Source organism: Salminus brasiliensis, chromosome 4 (assembly GCF_030463535.1).
Source record: "Salminus brasiliensis chromosome 4, fSalBra1.hap2, whole genome shotgun sequence".
Lineage (NCBI taxonomy): Eukaryota > Metazoa > Chordata > Actinopteri > Characiformes > Bryconidae > Salminus > Salminus brasiliensis.
In genome coordinates, this window is record NC_132881.1 from 6,776,898 (window position 1) to 6,796,393 (window position 19,496).

The window sequence follows — 19,496 nt, forward strand, 5'->3', positions numbered from 1 at the left end:
CCAGGAGTTTCAAAACTCGAGTGCAAAAAAAAAAAGAGAAGTAAAAAGAGTTTAGCCAAGAGAAGTAAACATATAAATAAGTGAACAAACACTTAAATAAACAATAAATGTGCCTTCCTGAGGGAGATTGAGTGAAGTCTTGTTGGGAGACTTGTTGGGTTGGGGGGCTCAGAGATGTGTGTGAAACACTTGTTGTGGGGGGGAAAAACGTTAGTGGACTTCACGTTACCTTCAACATTACTAGAGGCTGCAAAAACAACAGTCAGAGGGAGAGAGGGAGAGCGAGCCAGAGACCCAGAGAAGGAAAGAACTCCGAGCAGTCTCTCTCTCTCTCTATCTCCCTCTCTGGGGCCGATGAACTGCTGCTGTATATATGTGGGTGTTTGAGTGTTTGTGTATGCGCATGTGGGTGTGTGTCGCCAGTGGCTGGCGTTCTTCCTCCCACACACACCTACCTTGTCTTCCTGTGTGCTAAAGACCCACACACTCGCTGGCCTCACACTTTACTCTTATAACTAGAGGGCACGACCTATTATTGTGGGGTAGACAGTAAACTGTAACATGGGCTTTTGATGTAGCTTTACAGGTCCAAGTTTAAATTGCTTTTGGTCATGATGCCACGTTCCCATAGCAACGGCATCTATGAATTTTGATAGATGACGGACAGGAATTATCTTGAGATTTAACCAAAGCATTGTAAGTCTATTGTGTCTTCTACAGTTCTTCAATGCTCAGGACCCCGCAGGACTGACCACCACAAATCAGCTATTATTTAGGTGCCGGGTCATTCTCAGCACTGCAGTGACACTGACCGACATGATGGTGGTGTTAGTGGCGTGTGTTGCGCTGGTACAACCGGACCAGACACATCAGTGCGTCACTGCTGGACTGAGAACAGTCCACCAACCAGAAAATTCCAGCTAACAGCATCCTGTGGGCAGCGTCCTGTGACCACTGATGAAGGGGGACTAGACGATGACCAACACAAACTGTGCAGCAACAGATGAGCTTCTTTCTTTGACTTTACATCTACAAGGTGGACCAACTAGGTAGGAGCGTCTAATAGAGTGGACAACACTCAGTTAAACACACTTGCCACCGCCATGACATTGTCACTGCAGTGCTGAGAATGACCCACCCCCCAAATGATACCTGCTCTGTGTTGGTGTTCCTGTGGGGTGCTGGGAGAAAGGAGGCTAACAGCAAGTATGCAGAGAAACAGATGGACTACAGTCTGGAACTGTAGAAGTACACAGTGCTCCTGTACGGTAAGTTGAGCGGGCCAAGCTTATTCCAAACCAGGGGTGGTCATAATATTCATAATATTCTGATATGATCGTGATCTTGGATGCAGATATTGTTTAATGTTAAAGTTGGAAAGCAGCCAGACTCTCTCAATGCAATTTGCATCTTGTTTATTTGTTGCTTTTGATGCGAAATGTATCATATATTCTTCTGTATCCACCAGAAAACTTCAAACCAGTGCTACCAACCTTGTCTTTCAGAATGCTTATGATATCATTTTGAGCTGCGTTAAAAGAAGCAGCATTTCTACACAGATATCTGGTTTGAACAAGACATAATGTACATCCACATTTGCGTTATTGTCCTAATTATTAGTAAAATAAGTAAAATGAGAGGTCATGTAAAGGTTATCCACTTCATTATTGTTCAGTTGGACCCAAGAACAGAATTATAACTTATAATGTAGCTGAAATGATGTTCTTTAAAATATAGGGGGGCACACAAAATGCATTATCCAATAAAAGGAAAGAAAAAAAGGCCCAAACTGGCCAATTCATAAACGCCAAGACGGTTACGTAACAGTCCTAATCAGTCTGATCATATTTGACATTACAAAAATTTACCCTGCCCACTAGAGAAACCCCATAAAGCTGGTGAAACAGTAAAATGTGATGGTGACAGGAGAATATGCTGCTGCTGATACTGGAGAGCAGCACATCACCTCCAGACCCTCCAAATGCTACTTATGGGAAAACGGGTTGCTACATGAACCGGGCCAAATGATACTGTTCCAAATACCCTATTAGGTTCTTAGTATTTACAGAATAATAAGTCAGATAATATAATATTTCCTTTCGTTTAAAGACATAACAGCCAACCCAATGACAACAACCCAATGATAGGAAAGATATCTTTAAATAATATGTGTGAAGTTTAGGAATTGATGATGTTTTTAACGCCTGATGATACTGATGTTTTTCTCTCACATTGCACAAAAATAATACTCACTTGTGTCAAGCTGCTAATATGGCTGGTGTGCGATGGAAGGCTGTATATATTACAGCTGAAAATACAGTAGAAGACAGTGCAGCGCTTTTACCTTAATAATGAAGGTGAACAATAACATGTGCTCATAGGCTGGGTGTGCTTTGCATGACAGTCAGGCAGCGCGGGAGCCGCTGAAGCTCCACAGCCATTACTTTAAATCTCACCTGTCTAGCAACACTGGCTCGGCACTGCGGCTCTGCGTGACCACCCCGCTTCCACTCTCTTTTTGCAAAGCCGGATTTATTTATATGTGGCTGTGGGCTAAAGGAGCTTCATTTTAATTCGTGTTTCACAAAGTTACTGAGCCGTCTGCGCTGCTTTGTTCACGGGAGAAGCTGAGAGCAGGGAGGATGCGAAAGGCCACCTGCATGTATCAGCAGTGGAACATAAAGTCCCTTTACAAATGAAGCTTGTTTACTGGTGGGTTTGGATTTTTAGTTTCTTGCATTGTGTGTGTATGTTTACTGTGTATGTGACTGACTATACTGCGGACACACAGTGCTGCATATTTTCTCATAGAGAGCTCAGGACTCCTTAAAGAAGTTTGGATGTATGGTTCTAGGCGACAACAACAACCTGCAACTGTTATAGAATTGGGAATACTTCATAGCAGGTCAATAAAAACAACAGGTAAATTAGCTAAAAGTAAAAAAGTAAAAAGAAACAGCAATAATGGAGATACAAGGTTGTCGTTTGCCAGCAACTGTCAAAAGTATGAGATCTTTGAGGAACTTTTGGAGGTTCTTCCATTTGAAATTGCAGAGGAATCTCACACAGTGCTTTGAGGAACCTTTAAGGAACCTTTTCTGGGAGATTCCACAAAGCACTTTAAAAGGTTCCTCCTCAGTTTCAAATTGAAGAACCTCCACAGGGTTCTCAAGGATCTTATAGTTTTAACAGTGTACACCATTTCCACAAGGTTTCTAGAAGAACCAGAAGGTCGGTTTTCAGGTTCCACGTTGGCACCAGATTTGGATGCCCATCAGGGTCAGCGATGGGCCCCATCTGAGTTAAACATGGGACCTATTTGGGTTGTACATTTCATATGGGGCCTAGATGGGACCCATGTGATATTAAGGTGGGCTATAATGATGGGGCCCAGTAAAAACGCATGTACAAACCTACTTTAAGCCCATGCTCACCTGGAACCCACCAAGCCCACATGAGCATATGCATAACTATATGAATTACACCACATTTTAGAAGCATAATCACTAACTATAGTAGTTAACAATAATTTAATTATTTGATTCTAATGAATTTATTATATAATATTACATATTGCCTTTAGCCTAAAAACTTTATTTATTATTTATTGTTCTGCTATTATGTGATTATGTGATTAATAGGCATTTGTTTAATGCTTAGTTAATGTTAATGGGTAATATGTACTTCTTAAATATTAATATTATTATTCACAACTGAATCCCATTATAAAGTTATTATAAATGGTATCAAATTACATATTTATCAAAATAGTACATTCATTAATATCAGTTTCATCACTCTATTTAGTAAACAATGTTAACAATGAGCTGGTCAACAATTCAAACAGCAACTTTTAAAAACATTTTAATAAATCATTACATTTTAGTAATCTAATAAACAATTAAAATAAAAGTGACCCATAATTAACAAACAACTCGATAATGATTACAGTACTTTTTACAGGGCAGTTGTAAGTCAACTGAAAGGTCCTAAAAGTTCTTCTTCTTCCACCAAAGAACATTTTTTGGCACCTACTGCTAACTGTTAATCACAAATTTCCAATCGAATCCTGAACTAAACTGCATGTCTTTAAAAAACCGTCCACTGAATTGCTAACAGGGGATGTTAACACTGTTAGTCTAAGGCATCGTTCCACAGAAGTCTTGTGGCACCTTTATATGTAAGAGTAAAAGCCTTTGAAAGATTGCAGCTGACCCTACCTTTCTCTTGCTCTGCCTGTGGGTCTGCGGGAGCTTCCTGAGCCTTCTCCTCTCCGCTGTCTGCTTGGTGAGAGAGGAAGACGGATTAACAAATTAAAGGATTAAAAAAATCCACCCCCTTCCTAACACACTCAGTTCTCCAACTGTTTTATTCATAATTCAAACAGGCCAACAGCCCAGGCCTTCTTTATTACCCCATTGAAAACCGGCAGCTCCAAATTGTATGGCCAGCAGGCAGCGAGATTACAGTTATCATTTTTAATAATGGCGCCCAGCGACAAATTTGAAGTCCACTTGTGAATGGAGGGCGAATATGTGTGCCTTGGTTTGAGTAATCTATCAAGGACCCAGGTGAGGAGCGAGGGGACGCCTTGAGCTGTGGATGCCGTTTATCGGGCATGTGCATAAACACACCAGGTTTGACTCTACTGGCATAGGTTTAGGTGGAACGTGTTATAAGTCTACTGTATAGGTTTGCTGTCGGGTGCAGTCTCCTGAATTCATCATTGGTGAATAACATGGTGGGTATGGTGTTGGTACGGGTGTATCATGGTCATGCCTAGGTTGAGGGTGGGTCCACTATACGCCAAATTCCTCTGTGGTCATAAACTAAACACACCTTATGCATACAGCATCAATCTCAATGTGCAGCTGCAAGGTGGTGCTACATTCTCCTGAGAAGGCTCTAGATGGAACCTGTTGGGATGATTATGATGCCCTTGCAATGCACATATTAAGCCTTAGCCGTTATACTGGACCTGTTATACTCCATTTAAGCTTCATAAAGGCAGTAGCTGGCAATGAGCTGGCTGTTCTTTATTACCTTATTAAGCAAGAGGTATATGTCAAGTAGAACTCCACTGCTCTGTGGTTTTATGTTTTACTCAATAAATCCCAAATTACACTTCTAAATATTTGATTTACCAATTTGTAAGCTACACTTTCTGTACTGTAAGTTTGCAGGTACGGTGTCCATCGTATGTCTCTGCCATGAAGATTATGTTTGTGAAAGCAAAGCTGCACAGCGGAACAGTACACCACCCCCTTGACTAAACTTTCAAGGATCTTGTCAGTCATACAGGTTTGTGGTTGATCTGCCAGCATTTGAGGAATTTTCGGAGTGTTTTCTTCTTAGTAATCCAGTCCTCCTGTTGACCGCCACAGTTCAAGGCCTTGGCTATCTTCTTATAGCCTACCCCTGCCTTCTGGCCATCGATTACTTTCATTTTCAAATCTTCAGACAGTTGCTTACAGAAGCCCATGTTTCATGAAGGTTAGTACTAGAAAAGTGTTTGAAAAGTTGTCAAAAGACACAAATGCCCAAGTGTTCATTTTTTCCTGTTATGAATAGCAGAGGACGGATCTTATTATTTATACCTACAAATTTGTGCAGTATTCCTTGCCTTGGAAGATCTCCCTGAATGCCCCCTTGTCTATGCACCCTCTGGCCAATCGGTAGAGGAGAGGCTTCATGTGTGTACAAGTGCTTGATTTCTCAGGTTCCTGAGAGAACACATGCTTGTACAGTGTGGGAAGGGGAGCTGAATAGCACTCTGGACTGGGACAGAGTCTGAAGTCATGTCTTATATTTTTCTCATTAAGAAATCTCATCTCATGTGTTGGTTCACTTTAAGCTTATTCTCAGAGTATATACCACTCCTCTGAAGCGCGGCGATCATCCATACTGTCATTAATCCGGTGGTTGGTGTGGCGCAACAGATAACACCACTACCTGCCAGTGAGCTACCACACCACGTAGGAGACTAGGGTTCGATTCCCAGTCTGGGTGCTGCGCTACACCAATAAGAATCCTTGGGCAAGACTTCTAACACTACATTGGCCCTCCTCTGTACTAAGAGTGACCTTGTAAGTCACTGTGGATAACAGCGTCAGCTAAATGCCATAAATGTAAATGTTTTGGGATTGTCCTCCTATATCTAAGCTCTAGTCTAGGGTAACCTTAGTTTTATCAAATGTACTAGGTCTTGATAGTCTTTTAAATGTTGAATCTTCATAGCGGCTCTCTCTTCCTACTGCTGTAAAACTAAAAACGCAGTCTTCAGGTTTGGTTTGACCTCTTTTATGTAGTTGGATTTCCAAAACTTTGTCCACTGCAATACATTAGAGGTCATTTACTAGACTCCAGGGAGCATAAGGCAAAATCATTGATATGAGATCAGATATTACTGGTCATAATAGAAAGCTCTTATAACAGGCTTCTTTCTTTTTTATTGGCATATTTTTTAGTGTAATTATGTCTTATGTTTTTGTCTTATTATTCTGTGTGTATGTAAACCTAGGACTCAATACCATCATCTATTGTCTGTAACATCTCCCATTGCTCATCTTCTCTTACTAAATAAAAAGTTGTTCACAAAAAGCCTGTAATTGTTATTATTGGGGTACTGCTGACTTGGGGTAAAGCTGTTACTGAATTCATAAGTTAGTTATCAGCTATTGTCTTGATGAAGCTTAATCCCTTAAATATTATCGCAAACTTCTATTTGCAAAGAATAGCCCCACCAGTTTGCACAGAAGTCCCTGTGGTTACTGAATAATACACCTTACTGTGTGATAAGCCTTTCTACATTAAGGGGTTAATAAGGGCACAATAATGTACATCTGAAATATTGTGAATATAGATCATTATGCTTAAATCACTCTAGTGATTATAGAATAATGTAGTAATGAGCAGCTGGTAATCACTTGCTTGTTAAGACAGTAGAAGGCCTCGCGACCTCAATGCTGATGCTTTAGTAAAAGGAAAGTGTTGAGCTCACCACCAGCATTCTCTGACTCTCCCATCTTCTGCTCCTGTTTCTCTTTCTCTTCCTCAGGTTTGCGCTCTCCAGCCAGCTTCCCATCCTCCTCTACTTAAACACACACACAAAGGTTTGTCACATTTACTGAAGTTAGTTGCTTTAATTTTACCCTGGAGCTGTACGGCTAACGTAGCTTACAAGCACTGAAGGTCTGCGGTCTGACAATTAGCATTATGCATAAATCATAACACCACTGTCTTACTCCACACAAAGCTGTTATCTCAAATGAACTTGCTTACAGTTGCAAGACGAGACGAAATGATGAGTTAATTGAGCACACTGAGTAACCATCCACAGGCTAGAAACATGCAGGCTAGAAAAAGTAAGTGAACAGCTGCGTGTTAATGAGTGCCCTTAAGAGCTAAATGACCATAGATGCTTCATTTAAAAGAGATGGAAGACTGGAAATGCAGTGGGTTTCAGTGGGACAGGGATTTGAACACTGGACAAGACTGATGCAGGCAAAATCAACCTCAAGAAGTACTGAATTAATAGTGTAAAGTCGTTAATAGCGGTTGTTAATTTGTGGTTTTGGGAAACACTTGTTTTATTAATTAAGAACTATCTTACGAACTACTCAACAAAGTACTTAGCACTACATTAGAAAACTCCCCCAAGTGTAGTTTAGCAATCAATGCAGAAATCCTGATACATGGTTTCCGACACTATTAGTATATTGCTATCCATAAAAATGATATTGCATAGCTAAAATAGTTGCTGCAGCCACCTTGATGGTTGAATAACCTCTCACCCTGGTCCTAAATCCGAACTGTAACCATCAGACATCTGGAGGTTCACGATTAAATGTTTATTTAAATATTGTAGCTAATTTATAAGTTATAAGCTGTCAACTATTTTCACAGTTGGGAGTTCTCACCCCTCACCTTTCACTCCTCACTTCACAAATGGTGTGCCAACAGTGTTCTAGTTAACTGGGAGAAAGGTTATATTTGGCTATAGACAAGACACTTGTTGGTAAGAGTTGGCTACATTTTTCCAAATCTGTTCCTTCTACGTTACATGGTATCTTGGTAGCTCTGCATGGTATTTAACTTTTCGCCTGCCTAGAAGTAGTTAATTACTCTTGACACTGCTCTTTGATTTCTCATATGGAACGACGGACAGGTATTGTGTCAGCACAGCGAGTCCTTCAAGCGTACAGCGCTCACACCTGATCTTTTCACTCCCTACTCTTTCCCATGCTCCACGAGGCAGCTGACGGCAAGAGGCTGCCATAACACACTCCCACAACGGCCCCCAGAGAGCTTCTTGGAGGCCTTATTGATCCAGAAGCAGCCGGGTGAGAGAAAGAGGCTGGACGGAACTCCCTTTGCTCCCCCCCCCCCCCCTTTTTTTCCTCCTTTGGAAAGTGCCGTGCCCTAATGTGAGAGAGCTCGAGGAGCGTCCTTGCATGACTGTTCAGCGTCACGGCAAACCGAGCATAACTTAAGCCCCGATTCGCCATGACCTACCTCCTACTGGCAGAGAGCTGCATGCTGGCAGGGTGGTGTGTGAGTGTTTGCCGGTGTGTGCGAGTCAGCTCCTCAGTTGTACGAGGATTAAAGCTTCCATTAAAGAAGAATCATTCAGGGGGAGCTTAGCGTGTCTGATGCTACACTATTGGCTGGCTATTGAGACGCTGAGACCACCTTCCAACCTCCCAACCTCAGCTTTGTTTTTTTTTTGTAGGGAAAATCTGTGCTTCCTCTACTGCTTCAGTGTGAAGGATATATGTGAAAGACAGCCGGTCATTCCCTGAGTGAGCTCTGCAGCGCTTTGACCACAGAGCCTAGAGGGGCATTCCATAATTTAGTATGTGACAGTGTACCGTGAAGGTAGCGTGGAGAAATCTGGCCTGCATTACCGAGCCACTCTGTAACTGTGAGAGGTACAGTCTGTTCAGTATAACAGAAACTCGTAGCTTGGACGTCCACTCACTGGCCGATTCAGAACGTCCATTATGTACACTGAGGTTCCAGGTTATTAGACATAACTACCCTGAACTTCTCTCTAATGGCCATTTCATCATATGGGTGCATGTTGTAGGTGTACAGTTACTGGCTGTAGACTGCCTGTGTGTTTCTGCACAATTCATCAGCCCCTTCTCCACCCAGTCAATGGAACCACCAAGTTGATGTGTCACATGCCCTCCTCTAGCTTATTCAACGGTGAGTTTCTGACCTGAGGCCCGCTAATGACAAGATTATTTGGGTGGTAGACCAAAGATTTTCAATCCAGCAGTGACTCTGAGAAAGTCCATGAGGAACAGCTGTGTTCAGAACTAGGTTCTAGCACTGCTAGGTTCAGAGTAGTCCACCACCCACAAATATCAATGTCAATACACAATCCTGTGGTCAGAAACAGGTTATTGATGAAGCTCTAGAAAAATCAACTGATGATCTACAGTCTTTGTGAACTAGCAAGGTGGACCTACAATGCAGTGCTTGCTAATCACTTGCTAATCACTAAGCACATCACTGGAGCCAAAAAACAAGAATCAAAAGCTTCTGTTTGAGTATTGTTAGCTTCTGAGACTGAAAGGCATTTCATGAGGCATGGGCCAACAGAAATGGTCCATAATGACTCGCATTTCTTACACTAACACAATATTATTTTGTTGTTTCCCCAATAAAGCTTCCACTGCGGAGATACAGTATGAGGGTTTGTTATGACAGCAAAGAAAAGTTCTGTACCCCTAACCTTTCTTTCTCATCAGAGCATTCCGATTTTGCAGTCCTCCTCTACATTTCTACAAAGTGATTCGCCTCCCTCTCCCAAAGTCACAGACTGAGCAGTGATAAACTCCTCCAAGCTGACTTTGCAGTAATCACACATCATGAATTTTGTTTACGATGCTCCTACAAGGCCGAGACGCGCCGCTTTACAATGGAAATCAGTGTCTGTGGAACTGGAAGATGACCTGAGACTACCAGGAGAGAGGGACGGATAAATGTGAGTTTGCAGGTTATTTATTCCTTATTTGCTGTTACTGCACTAAAATCTAGCGCATGTTTTACACACTGATGTCCTTCATTACTGATAGTTTGTTGAAAATACAGTGTAGTAAAATCGTTATGGTGCAATAGAGTACATACCATCACTGGCCACTTCTACCCCCTACCCTAGCTGCACCTTGTTGTGCCATATACAGTACTACTCTAGTACTGGTGGACAGCAGTGTGCTGAGACTTAGGCACCAACTAACCAGTATCTGCTCAACAACAGCTCTGTCCTATAAAAGTGACCAATGATGGCCGTGAAGGACGGGCTACGTCAAATGCGGACGGACAAAACAGCTTTTGGAAAATGCTGACATCATGATGTCAACCTGTTCATGGGTTCACTGTTTGATTGCACTGTGACAGAACGTTGTTAGCTACTTACATTTGGAAAAAGCTACAGAACTCCAGTCTGATCAGCCATGCATGAGCAATTCAGAGACTGTGGTGTCACCAACGACAACAACAACAACAAAAATATGGTAGATGTTTTTGTTATCACTCTACTTGGGTGGTCCATTGTAGATGCCTTGTAGCTGCTCATCTGACATCCAACTAACATTTAATTGAATGTCTATTAAATGCAGCAGTCTGTAAATGGTTGTCTATTGAAAGTAACACTGCAGCTAACCCCGGCCCTACCCATAAACCAACCCTAACCTTATCCTAAACCCTAAATCCAACCGTAAACCTGTTGTCAGAGGATGCGCTTCATCTTCACTCTGTATTTAGGTCTACTTTAGCCATTACACTTGCTACTTGAGGAGTCTGACCTCAACCTCTGAGATGTTAGAGCACCCTGCTGGGCTAAAATCGATATTTCAGTCTCAGTCTCTCCGGTTGCCTCCCTATACTCCTTTGACTACGCTTCCAATAGTCCCCTTAACCTGATATCACTACCACATGTTCCCAAACCACCAATCAAGAACTATTCTGTACGACTGATCAGTGTCAGCTGTGTCTCATTACTTGTTTTGTGTATATGTTTGTAATTTTGAGTCTTGCTGATCTTATCTCATCTGGTTAGTTTACCCAGCATTACAATACGTGTGGATGGGGCCTTAGTACCTCTCAAAAAACTAACTTTTTCCTTCTGATCTCAGAGAGTAAATTCATTGCTTCTATTGCACCACTGTGAAGGTTTTCATCTAAAGACTGGCTACAACTCGTGGCCATTTGTTGAGTGGGCATACATCCAGTTGCTAGGTGGTCAACAGCTGCATTCACAGCTATGTATATAGCCATTTTGTACTTTCTGTTAGAAACACAGGAATTGTATTTCAAAGCCTTCAAAATTGCCTCTGATCATAATTCCTTTCCTGGTTAACATCTTCTGAATTGGAATTGCAGATGTAAGAGCTGACTTGTTGCTAAGGCCCACATGGCCCACAAGTTGTGTTTTGGGGGAAAATGGAGCAGCTGTTTGAGACTAATGCTTTTAGCCGCTTAGGGTTTCGCCTCTCTCTCTCTCTCTCTCTCACACACTTTCATTCCCTGTAAATGGGATGGGAAGGGGCAGGATTCATCTGCGTGGTTCCAGCCAACACCTGTGTCTGCTGCGGAGCGGTTAATATGACTACTGCCAAAAGCATCCATTTTGCCCCACGCGCGCCCAGCAAAAAGTGACAAAACATCCACAAACGTGCAGAGAAAGCTTGCAGGTGGGCTGAGGGGGGCTGTCTGGATTGATTGTTTTTCAGAGGTGAGGAGAAACCTGACCACAGCTGACCACTTTAGTAGAGCACAGTGCACAGCACACACACAGATAACCGTGCAAGATTTAGGCTCCTGAACAACAGAACATGAATAGAGCACCTGTACTTAGGGGGGTTAGAGTGATTTGGAACCTGGGGGGTGGAGCATTTATGTCAATGATCACCCTCTGAACCGCTTGAGATATCATAGCTACCACGTAGCAACCAAATAGTATATAACAAGGACTGGCAACATCTGGAACAACCACTTTCAATTTCTTTGGGCTCATGTCAAAGTTTACATCATCTCAGAAACTTGTGGATTTCCTGGCTCTACATCAAGGACCACTGAGGTTCCCAGACTCCACTTTGAGAACCACGGCACTAAAGAACCATGCAATTTAATCTGGTTTAGGCTAGTGATCCCTTCTGAGATCAAACAAGCTAACAATACTACAGGTTGCAACACAAGATTGTATGGCCTATTTCCACCACTGGTTCCCTACTCCCTACTTAGTCTACCATAAAGGTCCTAAAATAACGGCCCTTGCCACAAAACAATGGATATTGGATATTGCCCTTTGAGATTCAGTAATTTGTTCACAATTCCCGGCTCTGCTGTACACTATTTGTACGTGTTGTGCTCTGTATAGAAAGTAAAGGGGCATTTGAGATAAAGTAGATTTAGCCAAACCATAGACGGTAACAGACTTTTTTTGACTTTTTAGGAACGATTGCATGAGTTAGCTCGGTAGGAATGCTAGCAAACTAGGTAGTCTATCCAGTAGGGGTTTTTGATTTAGCCCATTTAGGCCAGATTGCCTATACTGTGGAGAAAAAAATTAATGAGAAAATAGTGGACCCCTATATATATATATATATATATATATATATATATATATATATATATATATATACACACACATATATACAGAACTATTGATATTTGAAGGCCCTTCAATGGATGGTTCCTCAGAGCACCATTTCTGTAAATGAGATGTGTAAATGTAAAGAATCTTTAATTCTTTTATAATGTAGAGTTTTAGGATGGCCCTTAAATGGGTATAGACCCTACACATTATGTGACCTTTTTCCATACATTGATTTGTCCATGGTTGTATGGCTCAAAGAACCCTTTGCAAAACCTTTATTAGATGTATTGGGCTTAATAGCATAATTTACAGCCCATTTATGATAATACACAGCCCTTCAGAAGTACACATATTTAAGGCGTATTTGGGCAGTTGATGGAATATGAGTGATGCATTATTACCTTCTGCAGGTGTTTCTTTCTCATCCTCGCCTTTTTCACCAGCCACAGTGTCATTTTCTGGGGAAATAAAACAAGATAAAGAATTTTAAATCGTTCTCAAAGCTGGGCGAGACAGGTGTCAGTCAAGGCTGGAAATAAATGGCTTTCTGTATTGGAGGCAGTTTTTCATGGCCCCCATGAAGGCAAAATCTGTCAGGGCATAAATCTCCGTTCTTTTCACTCGGCGTAAAACAGCTCTTTTAATGCGAGCACACTTTATCAGCAATGTTTCGACGTCTGTCATCCAGCTGCCATGTCTCTATGCCTGACACACACACACACAAATGTACATGATAGCAAAGCATGAAAAGCCAGAGCCACCACAATATAAAAAAAAAGGTAAAGGAAGCAATGCCTCACTTTTCCTTATTGAGAAACTTTATGCAAGTTCTGTCTCTTTCTTTCTCTTTGTTGAGTATTATTGCTTAGGTTGCTTTGCAGAACACTTGCCTTTGCCAATGGCAAAGCCATGAACCATGCACTTCAGAATCCTGAAGGTGATGAAACTCTTGATTTTGGGAGGAGAATACTAAATCACGATTATGTGGAGATGAAAAAACAACAAGCTGCTGCTTATAGGTATGCAAATGCATGTCTATAGCCTGTGGTCACAATGTCAGAGATATAAACAGCTTGTGACCAAAACTACAGATGAAATCACTTTCTATCTCTAGACTTAAAGACCTTAAATAATGTCTTTTTTAATCCATCAGTAGTTAAAATCTTGCCAGATGCCATATTACGTCCAAAAGTGTGTGAAGACCAGTCCATAATTTAAATGTAAGCATAATGTTCTTCAAGTGAATGTAGCATTTGTACAAACATAACGTATCACTCCTTTTATTTCAAAACCTCATACCTTTGGGGCTCCTGGGTGGCGCAACTGTCTAAGCACTAGCTCTATCATCAGGTGACTGCAAGTTCTATTACTGGCAATGCCACAGCTATCTCGCAACTAGGTAGGTAGGCCTATAGAAGGCCTAGAAAAGGCCTAGACTCACCCCAAGTGAATAACAAAGGGTGTGTGCAAATGTTTTTGAGCAGCCGTGTTTATGTAAACTTTAGGATGAATAAATAGAGAACGAAAACAGAATATTAGTAATAGTGATAAGGGTAACCATTCACAACCATAAGATGAGGAAAAATCTAATCAAATATGGGTCAAAATAAGTGTGAAACTTCTTTAAGGCCTCGTCCACATATTTCTAGAATTTTGAAAGGCACTTCCAAAAGTGTAATGCTGGCATTCTTTATCCATTGCACAACCACCTCTGATGTGTGTTTGGGGTCACTGTCCAACTGTGTTGTCAACCACCTAGCTGATGGTCTGAGGTTGTGTCCTCCTCCTTTTATTTTCCATCCAGTTTATGAAATGTGTCCAGAGCAGGTTGCTAACACCACCACCACCATGCTTAACAGTTGGTACAGTGTTCTTAGGGTTGAATGCACCTTTACACCTCCAAACGTCTATATTTGATTTTGGAGTAGGGGTTTTCCCTTTCCAGACAGCATCCTCAAAGTCCATAGTGACATATGAGATATATACATATATATAAACAAACAACTGTGTGTCAGTGAGAGAAAAGAATAAGTATGAATATCTGCAAATGTTACACCGGAACATCTGAGTAGCCCATTTGCAGTTGAATTTGTGTGTGTGTGTGTGAGATGGAGCGAGGTGTCTCATTAAAGAGACATGCTCGCTCCTGTGCGTCCCTCAGTAATGACCGTATCTGACAAGCGCTCGGCCGGCCTGTAATGAGACACGTTCAAGGACAGCGCAGCTGATCCACAAACAGGCCAAATCCAGCCGATGCCAGCCGCGTGCTAAATGAATTCTGTACGGGAAGTCGAGCGAAAAGACTTTGACGTCTTTACATTATGCTGACGAGCACTCCCCCCCCCCTCTTTTCTCCCCCCTACCCCGATTCCTCCAGGGGCAAGAGCTAAGAGCAGCACACACACTCACACACTCAAAACAAACACTCAAAGTGATAGTCTGGCACAAAATGTAATGCATACAATTTTCTCCTCAACCTAAATGTGGTTGATCAGCCAGGACGAGTTTGCTTCCTTTAGTTTTGCATTGCAGTTATGAAGTAATGCGGCCAGAAAGTAATAGAGGTTTTTGTAAAGACGTTATGCACGCAAACAGCATGCATGAATTATCACACCCATACAACACATATCTCAAATAGGCTTGCTTACATTGCTGCTACTACTGATTTTAGCCTTGTAGCGTTCTTGTGTCTTAACTTAAAGCAATGCTTAGCTTAAAATGCCACTAGCAATACAAGCAGTAACTCAAAAAACTCAAATTCAAGATCTCTGTAAAGCAACTGGTTTTAAAACAAACTGTAATTCCAGGTATTAACTATAGAATTAGTAATAATAGAAATTACAACTAGTAATATCAGATATTTTATACATATTTGAACTAGTCATACTGTCAGGATGACTTATGTCCTAATGAAATTCTAACTAGTTACACATTACTGGTCAGATACTGATTTACATTTTTATGTATAATTGTCTTTACATGTCTTATGTATAATTACATTTTTTACTAGTAAAAACAATTTAATAACAATTTACAATTAAATTTTACAATTTACTTCAATTAAAAGATATCTACATGGATTTTTTGATTAGTAGAAATTGTCATACCAGATGTCTACACTGTAATTCAGAGTAAAAAGTCCAGGCCCACATATTAATTCAAAATCAAACTAATTCAAGATGATTCTAGTTAGTTTTGACTAGTTGCAATATGCATTCAAGATATGTACAGTCTCAAAATATATTATCCTTTTATATTACTATTTTTTTATAATAGAAAATATACTATATTTATTATTGTACATAGTAAGATAATATAGTTATTAATGTGTATTAGTTAGACAACAATTTAAAATATCTTTAATTTACATTTACATTTAAGGCATTTAGCAGACGCTCTTATCCAGAGCAACTTACAAAAGTGCTTCACTATTTACCCAAGAAAAACCTCAGCTAATCTGAATAGACTACAAATTAAGCTTAGTTTACACACAAGTCATTAAGGAGAACATAGTACTCTGCTATTCGCCCAAGTATTCTCGTTAGAAGACAGTGAGCGACTCTGCCGTTCGGACACCCAGGGGAAGTTGGTGCCAGGACAGAAAAAAGCCTGGACACTTGTCTTCTGTGGATTTTGAGGGGTAGCGGGTCGAGCCGAGTCGTACTTGAAGCTTGAAGGGCTCTTGGTGCAGATCGGCTTTTGAACCATTGGACTTTAATTGGACTTGTAAATGTGATTGTAAATAAAGTAGTAACATTTCATGTATAACAATGGTAAAATGTCAAATTACATAAGGGACATGTCATCCTGGCAACATGGCTAGTCAAACTGTTTTTATAGATCTGTAGATCTCTAGATATTATTTCTAGTACAAGTTTTATAGTCAATATCTGAAATTGGAGTTGACTAGGAAAACTGCATTACACAGATCTTACAGTTGCATTTTTACATTGGTAACATATGACTAGTCAAGGTTAAATTAAGGATATGTTGTCCTGACTTGATAAATCTGTAGATCTGATACTATAACTGAAACTGCATTACATAGATCTCAGAGTTTTTACTAGTAAAAATGTATTACAGTGGTGGCACAGTAAAAATTACAATACTTATATCTAAAATAGGAATTTTATTACTTACAGTTACAGTGGTGATATCTGTGAATGCAATTTTACTAGTAAACTTAGTTATTCTGACATTTAGATCCGATAAAAAAAAAGTAATTCTATGTAAATCATATGGCTAGTCAAGGTTAAATTAAGGATATGTTATCCTGACTTTAGATCTGTAGATCTGATACCACTACTAGTAAAGATTTCACAGTCAATATCTGAAATATTGAAGCTGACACTTTGAAGTAGAATTTTGACTAATAAAAACTGAGTTACAGCTTGTAATGCTGATGGCATTTAAGGCTAAAACAGCTTGCCATACATACGCAAGTCTATTTGAAATGACTTCACAGCACAATGCAGTTTGAGGGAGGTGTTTGATGATTCAGCCATGCAGTTTGCACAATGCTAATTAGTGGCCATTAGCCTCTAGTGCTTGCTGGCATTCCAATGAAGAATTAAAAAAAGAACCAAACTATCACATTTTCCAGGAAGGTGTCATACAGCGGAACACTCTGAACAGAGATGAATTTCAAAAACATTCAATTATTATTCTCATTACCGCTGTCGTTCAACATAGGCTGGCTGAAAACCAACCCGAAATCGGGGTACTTGGGAAAATAGGAGATATTACCTGATTTCTGCCCTTGCGTGCCGCCAGTTTCCATTTCCTCATCTAGAATCGGACGAGAAAATAAAGAGGAGCACATTCTCTTTCATCAAAATCACCCAGCGGTGGAAGACTGCCCTGAAAAGCATTTCTTATTATCTTATCATTAGAACACACTGGCATATCAGAGTGTGCGTAATCCCACAGCAGAGCGGCCGCCCCGATCTCCATCTTATCAGCCCTTCAGCTTAAAATTAAAACCCAAAGTTTGATGGAGAAAGGCCTTGTCTTTATTGGCCATGCTGGCACATGCTGTATCGTAATTATGAGGGCGCTCTGCACTGAGATGAATGAAGTTTGCTACATGTTCTCTCATGTTCTCACGTATTTATGAAATTAAGTAATTCGATTTAAACAGTAAAGCACCACAACACTACCACTACAGGTTGCATGAGCACTTTACATACCTCCCACTACTTGGCTCGCCATATCAACATCTGCAGGAGGGTCTTCCTCAGCATCTGGACGAGAAAACAAAACCACACACACACACACACACACACAAACACAGGTTGGGGGTCAGGGATGGTCAGCTCATTAGTGCTAGATACAGTCTCTACTGCATTAGGGTTCACAACATGTTTGTCTGTGCTACTCAAGCGAGTTCTTAGGCCCCTGAAATACCTGCATTTTTGCACCTACTAATGCAGTGCAATCAGAGTCACTGGATTCAAACCAAAACAAAAAATATGAGGATAAAGTGAAGCTCAATTTAAATGTATCTATATCGGGTGAAGCATATAGGAGGCATGGGTCTCCCATACAAAGTACCTCATTCAAGGGGAACATTTATAATAGAACAAATGCTAAATCTGAAAGAAAACCGCTGTGTTTACTACTAGATGACGGCCTGAAGCCTGCAACCTATAGACATTGCCAGATGCTGGGTATCTTTCCAAGTAATGCCTTGCCAGGCCTGAAATGCAGCCATCTTCAGTCTCAGGGGCTTTCTGCCTTCGGTCTTGTCTTCTGTAAGTGAAATGCTCAATGGGTTTAACTCTGTTGATTGATTTGTCCAGTCCAAAGAATTCCACTTTCAGGTCCTGGAAAACTGCTTTAAAGGTGTTCAGTATGTTTTATGTGCTTTGTGCTTTAGTAGTTGGGTTAGGAGGATGGCAGGTGGGGTGCTATCCACTGACTGTTGAGACAATTAATTGGTTCTGCATAATCAAGAATGGGAATTGCAAATATTTTCTAATATTTCTGCTTAATTGAGTCTCTGAGATGTAAATGAAGTAATTCTGAGTGGTTTAGTGTAAAATGGTGCACTGGAAGAATGCCTACCCACTGTCATTAGTGTTTCTTTACTGTGGTACTGACAGGAACCAGGGCTTATGATGTCTAAAATGCAAATGTAGTCGTTTAATTTGCTGAGCAAAATGACCAATGAACCTACATTTCTTCTGGGTATTAAGTAAAGCTGATAACGGGAAAATCGTGATCAATCTATACCACTTTAAATCCAAAACTTTGGTAAATCAGTGTTGCAGGCACTTGGCAGCATATTTCTAACCATGTATGTAATAGCTTGCTGTGATGAAATGCTTCTGATGATTGGTTCCTATTACTGCTCTTTCTCTAAAATGATATATGTCACATCAAACCACTCTAAATGTGTTTACTTCTTAAAACCGGTTATCCTCATTAAGATTCCTCTTCAGAAGAGGGCAAACTGCAAAACTGGTGAAACGTAGGGGCCGATGCAAATCACATGACGCAAATCTGCAGTAAACATGACTTTATATAGGAGGCACTACACCTATGACTCACAATAACCATATTTGTGTAGTCAGGACTGGGCCTTTAGTGATACATTTTATATATACGTTTTATATTTACGTTTTATATATATATATATATATATATATATATATATATATATATATATATATATATATATATAATTAGTGCATAATTTAAGCCTGATCAAACCAAGCATCACCAAGATATAGTATCCCCTATTCTTTCATGATTTCATACTTTATCATCTCACTTGTCAAAGGAATCCAATGAACTTAATTTGTAATTTGTAAAAAATATGAATATGAAAAATATATAACTATTTCAACCACCACTCATCTTTGAACCAAATTTCATGAATTTCTGA

The 19,496-nt window shown here is 40.4% G+C and overlaps 1 protein-coding gene across 3 annotated transcripts in view; it reads right to left on the bottom strand.

Moving 5' to 3' along the window:
- The window catches only part of macrod2 (mono-ADP ribosylhydrolase 2), a 931,382-nt gene that overhangs the window by 33,949 nt on the left and 877,937 nt on the right, over positions 1–19,496 (bottom strand). For 2 of the 3 annotated variants that reach the window (XM_072677423.1, XM_072677421.1), the window contains exons 11-15: positions 17,797–17,850; positions 17,354–17,395; positions 13,009–13,065; positions 7,001–7,093; positions 4,221–4,280 (exon numbers count right to left, since the gene is read on the bottom strand). In XM_072677423.1, coding sequence (XP_072533524.1) covers positions 4,221–4,280; positions 7,001–7,093; positions 13,009–13,065; positions 17,354–17,395; positions 17,797–17,850 — 306 coding nt within the window. The remainder of the gene's footprint in view (positions 1–4,220; positions 4,281–7,000; positions 7,094–13,008; positions 13,066–17,353; positions 17,396–17,796; positions 17,851–19,496) is intronic. The other variant, XM_072677422.1, reaches the window with a different exon arrangement.